This window comes from Lycium barbarum, chromosome 1 (genome assembly GCF_019175385.1).
Source record: "Lycium barbarum isolate Lr01 chromosome 1, ASM1917538v2, whole genome shotgun sequence".
Classification (NCBI taxonomy): Eukaryota; Viridiplantae; Streptophyta; class Magnoliopsida; order Solanales; family Solanaceae; genus Lycium; species Lycium barbarum.
This window is the reverse complement of record NC_083337.1, coordinates 135,119,166-135,135,102: the sequence shown is the minus strand read 5'-3', so window position 1 is coordinate 135,135,102 and position 15,937 is coordinate 135,119,166. Positions and strand designations below refer to the sequence as shown.

Here is a 15,937-nt window from a genome sequence, read left to right as displayed (position 1 = left end):
GTTTAGTAGTGAATTCTTTCCGCATGTGAATGAATTCCTATATTGAGCTAGCTCCTGTACAACCTCAATGGTTTGAAATGTTGTAGCTCTTGAAGCTCGCAGGTCGCATGAACAATTTGTCAGTATGAATTATGTGTGTTATTGACATGGTGCTGGTTGGAGTCCAGTCCACTATGTGCGAAGTGGGAGATGTTGGATATTTGTTATGGGTTGTGGGTCGCCCATGTGGACTGATCCGGCCCGATTTGTTATTCTAAAGTGATAAGATAAAAATTAACTTCCCAATACAGTAAAAAAAAGGTGATAGCGGGATAAGATTGTGGGAGTGTGCTCATATTGTTTTTTTTTCACTTCAGCAATCGTATAATACAACCTCCTCCTCTATATGATAGAATTACTCCAGTATTCTCAGATAGATAGAAAAAGCAACAACACACAGTAAAAAAAAAAAAAAAGAAGTGAAAGACATCTAATTCGTGAAAAAGTACTCCGTTTCCAAGTGAGACGAAGTAAGATTTGGAGCAATTTTGTGGTGATCTTGTGCGAAGCTTCTGCTGCTAACAGGTACACCATCCTTGTTCTTGTTTCGAGATATGAAATCCAACATTTATGTTGCTTTAGTTTTATTAAGGCTCATTAATTTCCAACATGGAATAATTTGTCTCTCACGGTACATAAGAATTATCTTAAGTACCAAAATCCTTAGGACCGTGACCAACATCTGATCACAATATAACCCTTATCACACAAACGCATATCCCTTCATATACATTATTTTTTTGGTACCATATTGTGGAATTCCCAGCAACTCCAGACCACCTTTCACATGCAAACGAGATATCGGGCGACCTCATACCATTACGCAACAGTTAAACATAAAGCATAAGCATCCGAAATATATAGTTTGAAAGCATCAACATATACATATATAGTCTCTTAAGAGACATAACATACAACACCCACAGGGTTCACGGAGCAAACTCTTAGACTTCTCTTACAACTACTTTACACTAAATATTAAAGCAAGAACTAGCCTCCATGGGACAACACATGTAGGCTTGACACTTTCAGTTCGGAGGTAGGTTGCTCGATCCTCGAACTCTATCTCTTCCCAAAACCTGTAAAATGGTAGAGGAAATTAAGGAATAAGTTCAACAACTTAGTAAGAAATAATCAATTTTCATGACCGTCTGGACAAGCTATAACTTTATAGAGTACTTAAGCGTCAGCAAAGCAAAGCAAACCGGTAACTCAAACGTAATCATGAAATCTATACTTTACACATATCCTTATACTATACAGGCACATAGACATATAAAACATCGAGAAAACAACTAGTTTTTGATTTTAACCCTGCGACATAGAAGGAATAAGAAAAAATCCTATTGAAATATTTTAAATCTAAAACGAATCAGTCGACCTGGCCTACGAATCTATTCTAATTGTCAACGAATTATATTGCATCACTATCACCAGTGAAAACATGTGAGCACTATCGTAGTCAAACTTCATGACAAGCCAGCGTTAATAATCTAAGTCGTGTTTCCTATATTTCTTGTGGTGGTCAAGAAGGTACCTTGATGTCTATCGCATCAGGTCATAAGTTAGCAAATTATCACTACTCCGAATAAAGGCAAGACAAGTGAGGGATGACTCAGTGGTTAAGCACCTTCACCCACGACCGATAGATCTTGGGTTCGAGTCACACTGGAGGGGAAGTGTGAAAACACTATAAATCCTCCTAAAATGGGAGGGAAAAAAAAAATGTAATTGGAAACATTTCCAGCACATACATCACTGTACCCATGCATACATAATTTATAGAACTAAAAGGAATGATCTCACTTCTTTATCAACGAAAATGGGTGTCATCTCACCCCTTTATCGTGATGATGACTAATGACCAGTTAGCATACAATACATCTCACTCTCACTCCTTTATTGGTGATGATGACCAATTATAATATTCAAACCATCCCACTCCTTTATTTGTGATGATGACCAAATAGCATGCCGTGCCTCTATGGAAAATAGAACATACTGGTCATTCACTCTTTTATCGGTGATATGGCAAACTTTACACTTGCCCAATCACTTATTTATAGATGACAATGACACATGGGAGGAAACAAGAAACCAAGCATGTATCCCATGCATTTCGAGTCAATTATATCATACACAAAAGTATCCTTGACACATACAAGGCACTTTAGCCAAACTTAGTCATTTAACGCATTAAAGCTTATAACTAGCAATTATCACTTATAAACGTCCACACGAGTCATAACAATTTATGTATAGCATAGGGAGATTTAACTTAGTCATTACTTGCCCGATGACTTCCTTGGTGTAATTCATGTTTGCTTTTATACCTTTCAAAGCTAACTCTTACTGTCTTACATGAATATACATGCCCCAACATAACATAATTAATTACAACGAGTAACTATTTCACTTAAGCATTTAAAATAAGCATGTAATGTTCACTAGTTTGTAGAAAAAACCAATTTAAGGGTTAGACCTCACTTGCTATAAATCCACAAAACACACATGAGGGCTATAACTTATTATTTCCTCATCATCATTGGCATCATGTATGCTTATTCTTCTATTTGGCTAGCATTTAGATGTCAGGCACATTATATGCCTTAGCAATTCATTCACTTAACCCGTTTAGGGGTTACTTACCTCATTATTCATTACATATATTCGCATGCACATGTAGTCACCGAGACCATTTGTATCACATTTAACATTAAAGAGGTATTCAAGACTCAAAAACATATGTACCCTCTGTTTGAAATGTTTGTCTGGTTTTGATTTGACACAAAGTTTAAGAAAGTAAATAAGACTTTTGAATCCCGTGGTCTTAAATTAAAGATGTGCAGAATGTACCAAAATGCTCTTTAATCTTGTGATCTTAGACATGCCATGTGAAAAGTTGGAAATAAAGAGTTGCCAAAAAAGAAAAGAGACATTATTTTTTAAACAGACTAAAAAGGAAAGTAAGACAAACATTTTGAAACGGAGAGAGTATCTAACATATGCAAAGAGACGAGAATAGTCGTCATCCACAAGTGTGGCTTTCGAGATGTTTTTCAATTTGCACTTGGGTATGAACTAAAGAGTCTACAACTCGATCAATCAGCAGAAGAAAGGGCCATATCGGCGGGTTCGACCTTCTTCCTATACGTCTGAATTCCATTGGACCTAGAAATGATACATTGGAAGTATCCGTTGGGTCTTCTAATATCAATAGGTTGATTGTTTCACTCGCATATCTTCCCAAATCATGCTTTGAATAGTATAGGGCTTGCCCTTTTATGCTCACATAATGCAATTCATGTCATATGAATTAAATCACCACTAACACATGCAACTTGCTTTTCGTTTGAGAAAACCAATTCATGGCTAGGATTATTCCTTACCTCAAGCCTAAGCTCAAAAGGTTTATGTCAAACTTGTAGCTTCAATCTACACATATAATCACAAACTATGGTAATCTGTGGGGGCTTAACATTCAAACAAACCCCAAACATTAGTTGGATTTAGCCTTTAGGCTAACCCATCCTTCAATATCAACCTAAGGATGAACCCTATGTTCAAATCCCTCCATTCCCAAAAGAAGCACCATCAATAAATTGCAACCCACAGCTAAATAAGTCATACCCATGAGCTATAAGGGGAAAAAAATACATCCTTGGATTTAAAATTCCAATTGCTTGTTCTTGACAGATTTGGTTGGGAATTAGGAATCTAGATATAAATCAAGAGATTGAAGGTTAATATAAATCAACCATATTTAACTCATATTGATGGATGGGAAGGAATTTTGGGTAAAAAATCCTGGTTGGCATCGTAGGAAAGTGAGGAAATGAATTGGGAGAGGTTGGGTCTCATCGGAAGGGTTTAAATGCTCGAAACCGCATATTTGGAAAGCCTTTCAATTCATTTGGTTCCGGGCACCAAATTACATGTTTCCCGAGGGTATTCTTGGACAAAAAGGCCTTTGACGCCGAGCACCAGCTCATCCATTACTCAGCAATGAGCACCTTCAATAAAATTGTCATAACCTTGAGTAAAAAAGTCCAAACGACGAACCATTTGAACTATCAAAAGCTAGACTTCAAGGGCTACAGTTGTTTTAGCCTCGACTACGTGTACAGTTACTTAAGAGGATGAATCGCTACATTTCTAAAGCTCACACTTCTTATATGGACATACAAGTGTAACCAATATTTTCAATAATCAGTGCCCTAGATTCTTCCATGCATCTTATCTAAGTACTATACATGAATGATAAAGGTCAAGAATGAGATAAATCCCATTCAAAGGCAAGGTCTTTCCAAATTTAAGTAGTTTTTTATTTAAAGGATTAGTATGTTAGCTATGCTATTACATACGTTTTCTTCATGGTTTATAATTTTATATAACCATGTGGCCATAAAATAGAACTTTTAGTGTCGAAGATCAGTAAAGATGATTTTCCACAATGCCAAATTATGAAGATGTTCTAGTAACACGTCGAATTCCATTAATCTGTTGAAATCTTCCATCTCTCAGCAGACAATTACCGTCCTGGTAATAACCAGCGGCTTGTCTGGACGAAAATTATCTATGCATTCCTCTAAAGGAGTTGCCACACATAAATAAGGAGGTGACCGTGATCTATCTGGCTAAAAGAAAAATGCAAGATGATGTTACTATACCCCTTAAATTATAGCACCTTAGACTTCTAACATGCCTAAAGTTTTACTAACAGATAGTACCATTGCATTTGGTGACTGGACCAGAACAATGAAGAGATAGCTTCTAATCAAGGAAGCTAAAAGAGTAGTGCTGGTGTGAGGTACAAAAAAACAAGTATATCCTCGAAGGCAGTAGAGACCATAGTTAGATAAGTACCTTATTCATCAACTCTCTGGCATTTTGCTTGGATTTCCCCTAGAAACCTTGCTCAAGACACTGAAAGCAGGAAGAAATAATTTTTTGTGAACAATGAATTCTCATCCTAAACAGTTCCTCTGCCTCAGGCGTAAAATAAGCAATGAGTTTGACTAGCATTATATATCTATCTCTTTTCAGCTTTTTAAGCTTTCATACAAATCAATACCAACTTTTTCAAATCAAATCAGCAATGAACCAGTGATATAACCGATATCACAAACCATTGGAAAAGAATAATACCACAGGAAATTACCTGAAGAAGATAATTATGCAGCCAATCTAGTGTCTGTGGAAATGTTTCAGCTGATACGTCAACAACAGTCAAACCCTGTTCAGAAAGAATACAGCCCCACAAGGTGAAATTTGTGAATACCAATCCAATCTTCATTATTAAAAGCATCAAATGGAAGCAAATAGAAAACAAGCATCATACCTGTGATGTAAAGGAACACAGGTAGTCCTGAATAGTCATCAAGTTAGTTATCACTTTATCTTTATCCTGAAAAGAAGTTCCAAAAGTGAATTAACAGCTAAAGTACAAGAAAGCACAACGAAGGGAAAATGTTCACAAGCATACAAATACACTATGTCCGGTGTGAGTGCATATTTTCATTATAAGTATATTTTCCACCTTTGCTGTTCTTTTTGCTTTCTTTTTTATTTTTGTTTTCTTAGTCTTTCTATCTTTCAGGAAGGGGGTTCTATACTTTTGAATGAAACTCAAGGGGACATGCCCCCTAAGCACATGTTAAGATCAATCTACAAAATCATATGCTCATTCGTTCACAAAGAAAACATCAATAAAAGTTGAACAGAGATCGATAATACCACTGAATCTTCTTGAAGGAGATGTATCAAAGACTGACAAGATCACACCAAATTATATCGAAAGTCACGTACTTAGATAAGAGAAATAAATATGCAGATGCATATGTATCACCAGTAAGCAATGATAACTATGAGAGCTTAAGAGCATTTGAAACCTGGGTAGGATGCTTCTCCCTGAATGTACGAGTAGCTACCCACTCCTCCAGGAATGCCTGGTTGAAAGAAAAAACGTCCTCAATAAGTTTAGCAGCGGAAATAGAATATAGAGGATAAGTCCTCGTCATTGTGTCACACATTTTAATATAAGATAATATTAAAGGAATTAATTCACTTGCATATTGCAGTAATAACAAGAAGGGTAGCCTTTACAAGAAAGAGAATATGGATAGATGGAAAAAATCACTGGGAATGATTGAAATCAGATGGGAAAGAGGATACCATGAAAATTGCAAAGCAAACATAAATTCACTTGGTCATAAATGTATATCTAGAATAGAAATAAGTTAATAGAATTTAGACCACCTTATGGTCAAAGTCAGCCATCCTTAGAACTATAGGAACAAATATTGGTTTATCACCCGAAGTTTGTTTTCCGTGAGCAGGATTTTGGTCTGCTCCTGAATCTATAACTACTTCACCAGCATGGTCAGAAGATTTGTTAGGATGCTCCGGTTCTGCCAAGAATTTAAAAGGGAAAGGAAAAAGGAGAACTTGAGTGCATGATATTTTAGAAAATGAAAGTGGAAAAGTTGCAGCAAGACGTACCTGCGTTTTCAGAAGTTTTTTCGACAATATCCATGGACTTCAGAGAATCTGTTAGCTTATCTAACTTAGAAGATGCTCCTTCTGAACTAACATTCTCAGGATAGCGATCTATATCATCACTCTGACTGCCAAGTCCAATAATGGGAATGCTTTCCTCGTTGTCTTTGACCTTCGAAATGTATGGTTCTTTGCGGGCTGCAGTAGGCAGTGGTAGTAACTTATGCTTTTCTTCCATCAGGAATATTCTTGGATCTAAATGCATTCCCTGCCATTGTTACACCACGAAAGATGAATCGTTAATGTTCAATCAGTTTTTGAAAATTGGAGGTAGAGGCAAAAGGAAACTTCATTATCACTACCAACTGTAGAACAAGTTGATGGTATCTTTTTTAAAAAAATTGAAGGTAGAGGCAAAAGGAAACTTCTTTATTACTATTAACTGTTAAGTATGTTGATGGTATGCATTTTTTGAAAATTGAAGGTAGAGGCAAAAGGAAACTTCATATTTGCTATTAATTGTTGAATAAGTTGATTATACAAGCTGCAATCAACAACTGTCATTACTTTGCATCTAACTCTCACTGTGATGCCTTTCTACAACGTGTGAGACTCGTTATGGTTTTATCCACTGTCGTTCTGCCAAAGAGAGAATAATAACTACAAAGGCTTCACTTCTAATGATATTAGTTTCAAACATTCATGTCTATGCAGCTTGAAGAGTTTGCATCGTTGAACAGCCAAGGTCAGCAAGCATGTTTTTCTAGAGCCTTATAATATTTCTGCAGCAGTGGCACCGAGTAGCTCCATTGGATTCTTGATATACTGAAGCTTCGGGTTTGAAGGTATACGAATTACAGATATGTAGCTGCCTGGAGGTGCTTATTTAGTGATTAAATTCTGAGAACTTGGACTTTTAATCTTGAGGACTCACTGTCTGCTAGTCGCGTTCCATCTTTACCTCAAAAAAAAAAAAAAAAAAAAAAAAAGCAAAAAAGAAACAGAAAGGGCACTTCAAAAAAATTAAGCATGGGACCTCATTATGATACCTCAATTATAATCGGTTTACCATCTTTCGTTGCTTTTCTCAAATCGCCAGCCAAACCTACATAAATAGAGAGATACAAATCAAATTCCCTGATAAGCAGCTATTTATACTGATAGGTCTCAAATTACCTTTCCATATTATTCTGCATTCTCTGCAAAATTCAGTTATCAGCTCCTCAGATGAGCTGAAATCACGTGCCCATACTGGAGATAACGCCAAAGGTGCACTGACATAAATTTACAAAGTTCATAACTATTCGAGTGGCACAGAATTCTCAAAAAAAAAAAAAAAAAAAAAAAAAAAAACTTTAGGTCAACAGACATGACAGTAAAATAACTGCAGATAAACTGTATCAGAACTGAAAAATTAAATCTGCAGAGATTGTACATACTCTGTTGATGTGCGCAGCAATTCATGCACCATTTCTGTCTGTCAGACAAAAATGCACATGAATGGATAAGCAAGCAGGAGAATACATGCTTCAATGTACAAACAAAAAACATGAAAGCAAAACCAAGAAATTTATAAGGAAGATACCTGCAAGACATTTGGCAAGTTCAGCCGTTGTGCAAGTTGGGTAGCGATAGTAGACTTCCCAACACAGGCAGTACCACAAACAAGAATTACAAGAGCAACTCTCTGGTAGTGAAATCTAAGAAATATACAAAAAGGGGATGTGATTAAACAACTTTCCAAAGCAGGTAGTACCATAAACAAGAATTACCAAAGGCACTCACCTTGTCATCATTTTATAATGTTTTATATACTCTTCTCCGAAACCTCTCCGCTTCATAAGCTGCAGAAGATTCAATGAAATTCAGTGTAGGTCTTCCACTCAAACTTTTAAAAACTTCAAACCAGAAGGCAAGACAAGGAAGTTTGAACATGAACTAGAATGAGATGTTTATATATATAAGTAAGAACATGCAGAAATTGTATCGAAATACCTTCTGTATTTGATTTGTCCTAGTTAGATTAAACAAGAACTAAAATGAGATGTTTATCCAATTATGATTAAGAAAACGCAGAAACTGGATCTAAATCTCTTTTACATGTCTGTCCGTGTTAATTTTTTTTTCGGTTGAGGCAATAAGTTCCGCAATGATTTCTTATAGCAATGGTTGTCATGGGAGAAAGAATAAAACGACCTCCTAGCCCTATGTTGATACTCCCAAAAAAGGTAGTTCCCTGACAGCAGAACATATTTTCTTGGTAGTTCCCTGACAGCAGAACATATTTTCTTTGTCAAATTGTAAGATCATGTACAACTATGACACTTCAGAAGTTTTTTTTATTAGGGACACGGACATTTTTGTGTCAAACATGATATTTTTATATCATTTGAAAGGACCATTAAATACCTAATTAAAGATACCTCACCTTAAACTTGATCCTCATCAGAAGTTCTCTTCTGATTTAATCATTCTAACTGCATTTTCAAGTTAGTGCCAACAAATTAATTTTTCTGAAACAAGAAGTTACTTAAAATGCATAGGATTAGAAGAAATCACTTTTTGAGTCACTATTAGCTAAAGTTCACAGGAGTTCTAAACCATGGAGAAGACGATTTTGCTGGTGTGTTTTCAGCTGGTAATGAAATCATATATTATACATGTTTGTATGCAGTATTTGTTTATTACCCAGCATGAAGAGGAGGGGGGGAATCAAGTTGAAAGATAGTGGTTTTATATCGTGTTGTTTATCATTACTGATAGCAACGTAACGCCATATTATCGGGCATATAAAAGAGGCAAAAGACCGCATCAAACATTCTAGCAAAATGAGAGGCATATCATACAGACGTTATTTGAGCATAAAACGAGAGGAAGGGGAACCAAAGGAAACACAAAAAAAACAAGTGATACCTTAAACAAGTTTGCCTCTAAATCTGCTTGTGAGCTGCACAAGAAATGGTAAACAATTAATTTACAGATGAATTGAATAAAACATTGAATTGAGAAGAAAAATATAAGTTACAATGTCATACACATCAAGAAGGCTGTTATCAACAAGAAGCTTTTTAAGATCAAGGGCAATCTTAACCGCCACATGAGTTGGTATCTGTAAACAAGCAAACGTGCATATTAAATCTAAATTTCATAATATATAAAGTTATAGGAAAAAAGGTTTAGGTGGGAAGGCCATTCATTGCAGGCATTCAAGCGACCATGGAGACTAACAAGCGACAGAGTACTTAACAGTCAAAATGATCTAATCAACTTACTATGGCCATACCTATTCGCCAACAGAGTAGATAATCAACTTAGAGAAAGTAATAGGAAAACTTCCGCCAATAGGAGAACAATATATACGTTATATGCATATGTATGTATAGTAACACTCATTATTTACATCATTAATGATATCTGTTTCAAAAATTGATTTGTCGAATAACAAACTACAGTATTCTTTATTTAATTTAATTTTCACGTGAAAGTAAGGGATTTGTCGTTTTTCATCATTTGTTTTATTCCATTCAATAAGTTAACTAAAAAACGGATAATCTTTTGCTTTTGGAAGATCCAATTACATAATTTCATTGTCTCCCTTCTAAGATTTTTATGCCTCTTTTGTTCCCCCGAATTTGAATTTTGAAATAGTGAGATATCTTATTGAAACCAAAATGCACGCTATAGTTGTTATAAAATAGGAATGAGTAACTAGTTAACAGAGTAAACTCTAAGGTAGCTTGGTGAAACAGGGTGTGACAGGGACAGAATTTGAACTCGTGACCTCTAGGTTATGAGCCTTGCGAGCTACCAAGTTGTTCTACCCGCGCCAAAGATACAAACGGAAAATTCAAAAATAAATAAAAAGATTAAGTGCCTTTATTAAGTATCCACTTATGAAATGTCAAGCAAACATAAATTGCATTGTGATGCAAAGAGCTTTACTTTAAGAAATAGAAAGAACATGTATCACACGTGTAAAACGTGTTTAAATTTTGAGAAACTCCCAAAACGTGTTTAAATTTTGAGAAACTCCCATGTAAATATTCTACTATAATGGGCATCCAAGAATTAGTTACATGAAATTTTAACGAATTTGAAATAAATTGTATTTAGCGAAGTAATCTATTTGTATCGAAGGTCCTAGATATGTAATTGCTCAAGATATCATCTTGTTAGCTTATGTAGAAATCGACGATAATACACAACATATTGTTGGTTTAATGGATCACTTGTTACAAATAAGATCTAGTTGTTGCATCAAAAAAGATAAATATCAATTAGTCGCGCTAGCATTGAACTTGCTGAGATTATTCAGTAATATTTATTGAGTGTTGAGATTACGCACTGACTCTTGGAGGTAGATCCATAATTTAAAAAAGAAGTGTTTGTTATTGTCGTAAAAGAAATGAAAAAAAAGTATGGTAAAGTTAGGACAGTTGTTGTATGAGGTTTACCTGATGGTTGTTGTAGAGGCGCATAATAGATCGATATAAACAACATGGGTTATCTCGTATTAAAATTGGTAGTTTTTAATATCCTCTTCTTGTTCTTTCTTCCATTACCACAGCTGTAAGAAGGAATAGAAGCACGTCGACGAGTAATGACACGAAATGCACGTCGTGGTGGAAATATATTTGCATGTATGTTTCTAAGACAAACCAGTTACACTAACGAACATCCGCCGAAACACGTGTGGCTTCAGGAAAAGGATGAATCCTAGTATAGTGGAAACCTTTCACCATCGAATCGTAATACTTCAAGTTATCATCTCGAAAAGTCGTACATAGATAGAAAAAAAGATTATTATTTATTTTTTTGAAAAAAAAAAAAAGAAAAAAAAGGGGGAACACATGTAACCGAATGGCGGACTACTTCCCTTAGAAGGAGTATCATTGCAAAACATGATTCAATAAACTCTGTCAGAGTATAACAAACGTAGAAATTTAAGTAATTCAAAAAACAAAAGATAACTAATTTACATGGAAAAGAAATTAAAAAAAAAAAAAAGGAACTACAAGTGAACCTTAGTGACAGTTAACATTCTGCTGAGCAAAAATCTGGAGAGAACATAGTAATGATCGTCATTATCACCTAGCCATACCTTCACCTGAAAAAAGCTTAATTAGCAAAAGTTCTACTAGAAAAGATATAAAAAAGCTTCAAAAAAAAAAAAAAAAAAAAAGGTCGAGGGAGGTGTCAAGTATCTAGTGAAATTAATCGAGGTGCGCACAAGCTGAACTAGAGAGCACGACCACGGTTATATAACAAAAAAAAAAAGATATATACAAAAGCTTGAAATTTAACTTGGTAGAATTAGTAGAGCAAGTGATCAAAGACCTTAACGAAGTCGTATTTGGAAGAATCATTTAGTTTGGAGATGAAAGGACTCGCCATTATAACTCCCTTATCCTTCTTCTTCATATCCATGCTTCTATGTGAATTTGTTTTTATGTATGCTTTAGAGTGACTCGGTGGGCGTTACAGTCCCATGTGATGTGATGCCGTTAACAACGAGGGAGAATGCATCCACTTTATAAACCGAATTTTGATTTTCCCACTAAGGTTTAAATATATTATAAGTATTCCTGGGGTGGGGACCCTGCTTATTTATTTATTAAAAGATAAAAAGGTTTGAATAGAAAACGTGAAAGAAAATAACAAAATAAAGTACATCAACTGCATTACATGTTCCGTTCACACTCCATCCCAATTCATGTAGCACTTGGCACAAATTTTAAAAGATTTTTGACAAAACAAACCTTAAATATTTGTGTAATTATAAATCATTTCATTAAGATTAAAAGAGGAATTTTAAAATTAAGTTGTTTCTAATTATAGAATGATAGAGTATTTTTTTAGGACAAATTAAAAAAAATATCACATAAATTGAGACAAAAGAATTTAAACTATATAGAAGCACGAGTGGGATCATTTTTGGTCGTCCGTTTTCGTCGTCCATATTAAAAAATTGTGGGCCCATATATATTATTATTAAACAACAACTAATAATTAAAAAAAATGCCCCATATATATTAAACAACAACTAATATTAAAAAAAACAATTGGACCCCATATTAAACACCAACCAGTAATAAAAAATAAAAAAGGAGAAAGAAAAAAAGTGGATCTCATATTAACAAAATCAAGCAATATTTAAACTATATAGAAGCACGAGTGGGATCATTTTTGGTCGTCCGTTTTCGTCGTCCGTATTAAAAAAATGTGGGCCCATATATATTATTATTAAACAACAACTAATAATTAAAAAAAATGCCCCATATATATTAAACAACAACTAATATTAAAAAATAATAATTTGGGCCCTATATTAAACACCAACCAATAATAAAAAATAAAATAAAAAGAGAAGAAAAAAAGTGGATCCCATATTAACAAAATCAAACAATATTTAAAAAAAAAAAGTAAATCTCATATTAAAAAAACAAACAATGTTAAAAAAAAGTGCTTAGAAAATCAAACAATTAAATCAATAATGATGGATTCATTGCCACATGCGTATCAACCCATTAGAGGGAGCAAATGAAATTATTGTACAGCAACACACTTAAAATACAAAAGTGCTTAGAAAATCAAACAATTAAATCAATAATGATAGATTTATTGCCCCATATTAAACACCAACCAGTAATTAAAAAAAATAAAGAGAAGAAAAAAAAGTGGATCCCATATTAACAAAATCAAGTAATATTAAAAAAAAAAAGTGAATCCCATATTAAAAAACAAATAATGTTAAAAAAAATGCTTAGAAAATCAAATAATTAAATCAATAATGATAGATTCATTGCCACATGCGTATCAACCCATTAGAGGGAGCAAATGAAATTATTGTACAGCAACATACTTAAAATACAAAAGTGCTTAGAAAATCAAACAATTAAATCAATAATGATGGATTTATTGCCACATGCGTATCAACCTATTAGTGGGAGCAAATGAAATTATTGTACAGCCAGTAATAAAAAATAAAAAAATAAAGAGAAGAAAAAAAAGTGGAATCCTCCACATCCAAACTCACGGGAAAAAAAAAGTGGATCCCATATTAAAAAAACAAACAATGTTAAAAAGAAAAAAAATGCTTAGAAAATCAAACAATTAAATGAATAATGATTGATTCATTGCCACATGCGTATTAACCCATTAGAGAGAGCAAATGAAATTATTATACAACAACATACTTAAAATACAAAAGTGCTTAGAAAATCAAACAATTAAATCAATAATGATGGATTCATTGTCACATGCGTATCAACCCATTAGTGGGAGCAAATGAAATTATTGTACAGCAACATATTTAAAATACTTATTTATTAAAATAAGATAGAATTTAATTATTTTTTTATTTTTTCCTTGCTCTAATAAATGTGAAAAGAGATTAATGTCATAAAATAAAAAATAATATTAAATGGAGATCAAATAATTAATAAGGTAAATTAGTGAAATTATAATTCTAATTGACGTTTCCTTAAAAAATCGCGTAAAAAACAACATGACAAGTAAAATGAGTTAAACAAAAAAGGCCACACAAAAAAAGTGGACCCCATATTAACAAAATCAAGCAATATTAAAAAATCGTGTGAAAAATAACATGACAAGTAAAATTAGTTAAACAAAAAATATTTACAATTTCTACTTTGTTTCATTTTAAACATGTAAAATTAATATAATAATTTGAATTAGAATTATCCAAATCAAAATTTGATAAAAAAAAATTATATGTATTACTTTACTATTACTGCTATATAGAAGAGCCGGTTTATAGAGGCAAGATCGTCGTCCGTGTTCGGTCCTACTTTTTTATTTAAGGGAAAAACAATCCTTTGTGGTCCCACCCACTTTTTTATTTAAGGACAAAAAAATGACTCTTTATACTTTATATTACCAACTCTTCTAAAAAGTAGATAGAAATACTTTATTATATTTCTATTTTTCTACTATATATGAGCATCGGTTTACCCATGCTTCGTCATCAGTCACTCTTAAAAAAAAAGGGGAAGGGTGGACCCCACCCTCTCCAAACTCATGAAAAAAGTGAACCCCACCCTCTCCGAAGTCATAAAAAAAAGTGAACCCCATATTAAAAAAAAAACAACATAAAAAAAAAGAAAAAGGAACGTGCACCCCATATATTAAAAAATCAAATAATATTATGTCACGACCCAACCCCGTAGGCCGTGACTAGTGCCCGAACTGGGCACCCGAACACACTCACCCCACCCGAATCACATACAGATAGCGCATACGGGCACAAATATCACACGTTGCCTCAAATTATATCAAACTGTCTCAGACACATTTCAAACACAACCATATATGTACATATATATCAGAAGCCTACAAGGCTATCAAATGGCGCAACGGCCCAAAACATATACAAATGCACGCCAACAAGGCTGCCATGGCGAGTGGGATCATACAAACACACCTGTACAGAAGTAGGCACAACCCACATATATGTCTACAGACCTCTAAACAGACCAACCGGATCATATGGCGGGATAGGGCCCCGCCGTACCCCTGAACAAATATATACATATGCAAAGAACGAATATATACCAAAAAGCAGGCTCCGGGATGATAGGAGCACTCCGACAGCAGAAGAGGGTATCCTAAACTGGTGGATCACCAAACTGTGCGTCTGTACCTGCGGGCATGAAACGCAACCCCCGAAGAAAGGGGGTCAGTACGAAATATGTACTGAGTATGCAAAGCAGAAGATACAGGAACAAACCTGAGACATAAACGAAATAGAAGTACAGGAAACAAGTGCAAGCCTAAAATATCAAAATGTGTACTATCAAAATATAAGTCATGCATAGGGCACAGGAAATATGGTCGCCCGCCCGTCAATGGCGCCATAACACAGCATAACACCAGAAGGTTTCAAATCTCCGTCTCCCCGTCACACATCATAACACAGCATAACGCCATACACAGCATAACGCCAAATATAAGTGGAACCCGACCCTCTGGCGAGTGGCTCGGTGAACCATAAACACAGCATAACACCGGAGTATATCAAAGTGCGCACGACAACAGAACCGGCCCGGGACTCGGCGAAAGATATAACAGAACGTACGAGCAGAGTAGTGCGGGAACCAAATGCATATACATAATTAAATTCCAAGACTCGACAAATAAATACTCATATATATACCTTGAGATCGGAAAGCTCAAGATAAGAAATGAGTCTGTCGGAATTAGTATATAAAAATATGAGCCTTTCTACATTCACAAACTTCCGAAAAATACCTCATAAGTCATTTTCTGAAAATTTAGCATCATTCACTTTAAAGAGCTTTCAACAACTTATGGAGCAAACCAAACGAAGCCTTGAATTCATAAGCGAAAAATCCCCTCTTTACATCATACAAAATAGATT

At 34.5% G+C, this 15,937-nt stretch overlaps 1 protein-coding gene across 1 annotated transcript; it reads right to left on the bottom strand.

Moving 5' to 3' along the window:
- Positions 1 to 832: 832 nt before the first annotated feature.
- On the bottom strand, positions 833 to 12,073 carry LOC132638710 (uncharacterized). Its single transcript, XM_060355504.1, has 16 exons — positions 11,875 to 12,073; positions 11,561 to 11,644; positions 9,573 to 9,646; positions 9,451 to 9,484; positions 8,323 to 8,381; positions 8,123 to 8,237; positions 7,977 to 8,014; positions 7,714 to 7,811; positions 7,587 to 7,642; positions 6,541 to 6,805; positions 6,298 to 6,449; positions 5,931 to 5,987; positions 5,381 to 5,446; positions 5,201 to 5,275; positions 4,906 to 4,965; positions 833 to 1,118 (listed from the first exon to the last, which is right to left on the bottom strand). Exons 1-15 carry the CDS (start codon positions 11,962 to 11,964, stop codon positions 4,945 to 4,947), a joined length of 1,284 nt encoding a protein of 427 aa, XP_060211487.1. The 5' UTR covers positions 11,965 to 12,073; the 3' UTR covers positions 833 to 1,118; positions 4,906 to 4,944.
- Between the last annotated feature and the right edge of the window lie 3,864 nt (positions 12,074 to 15,937).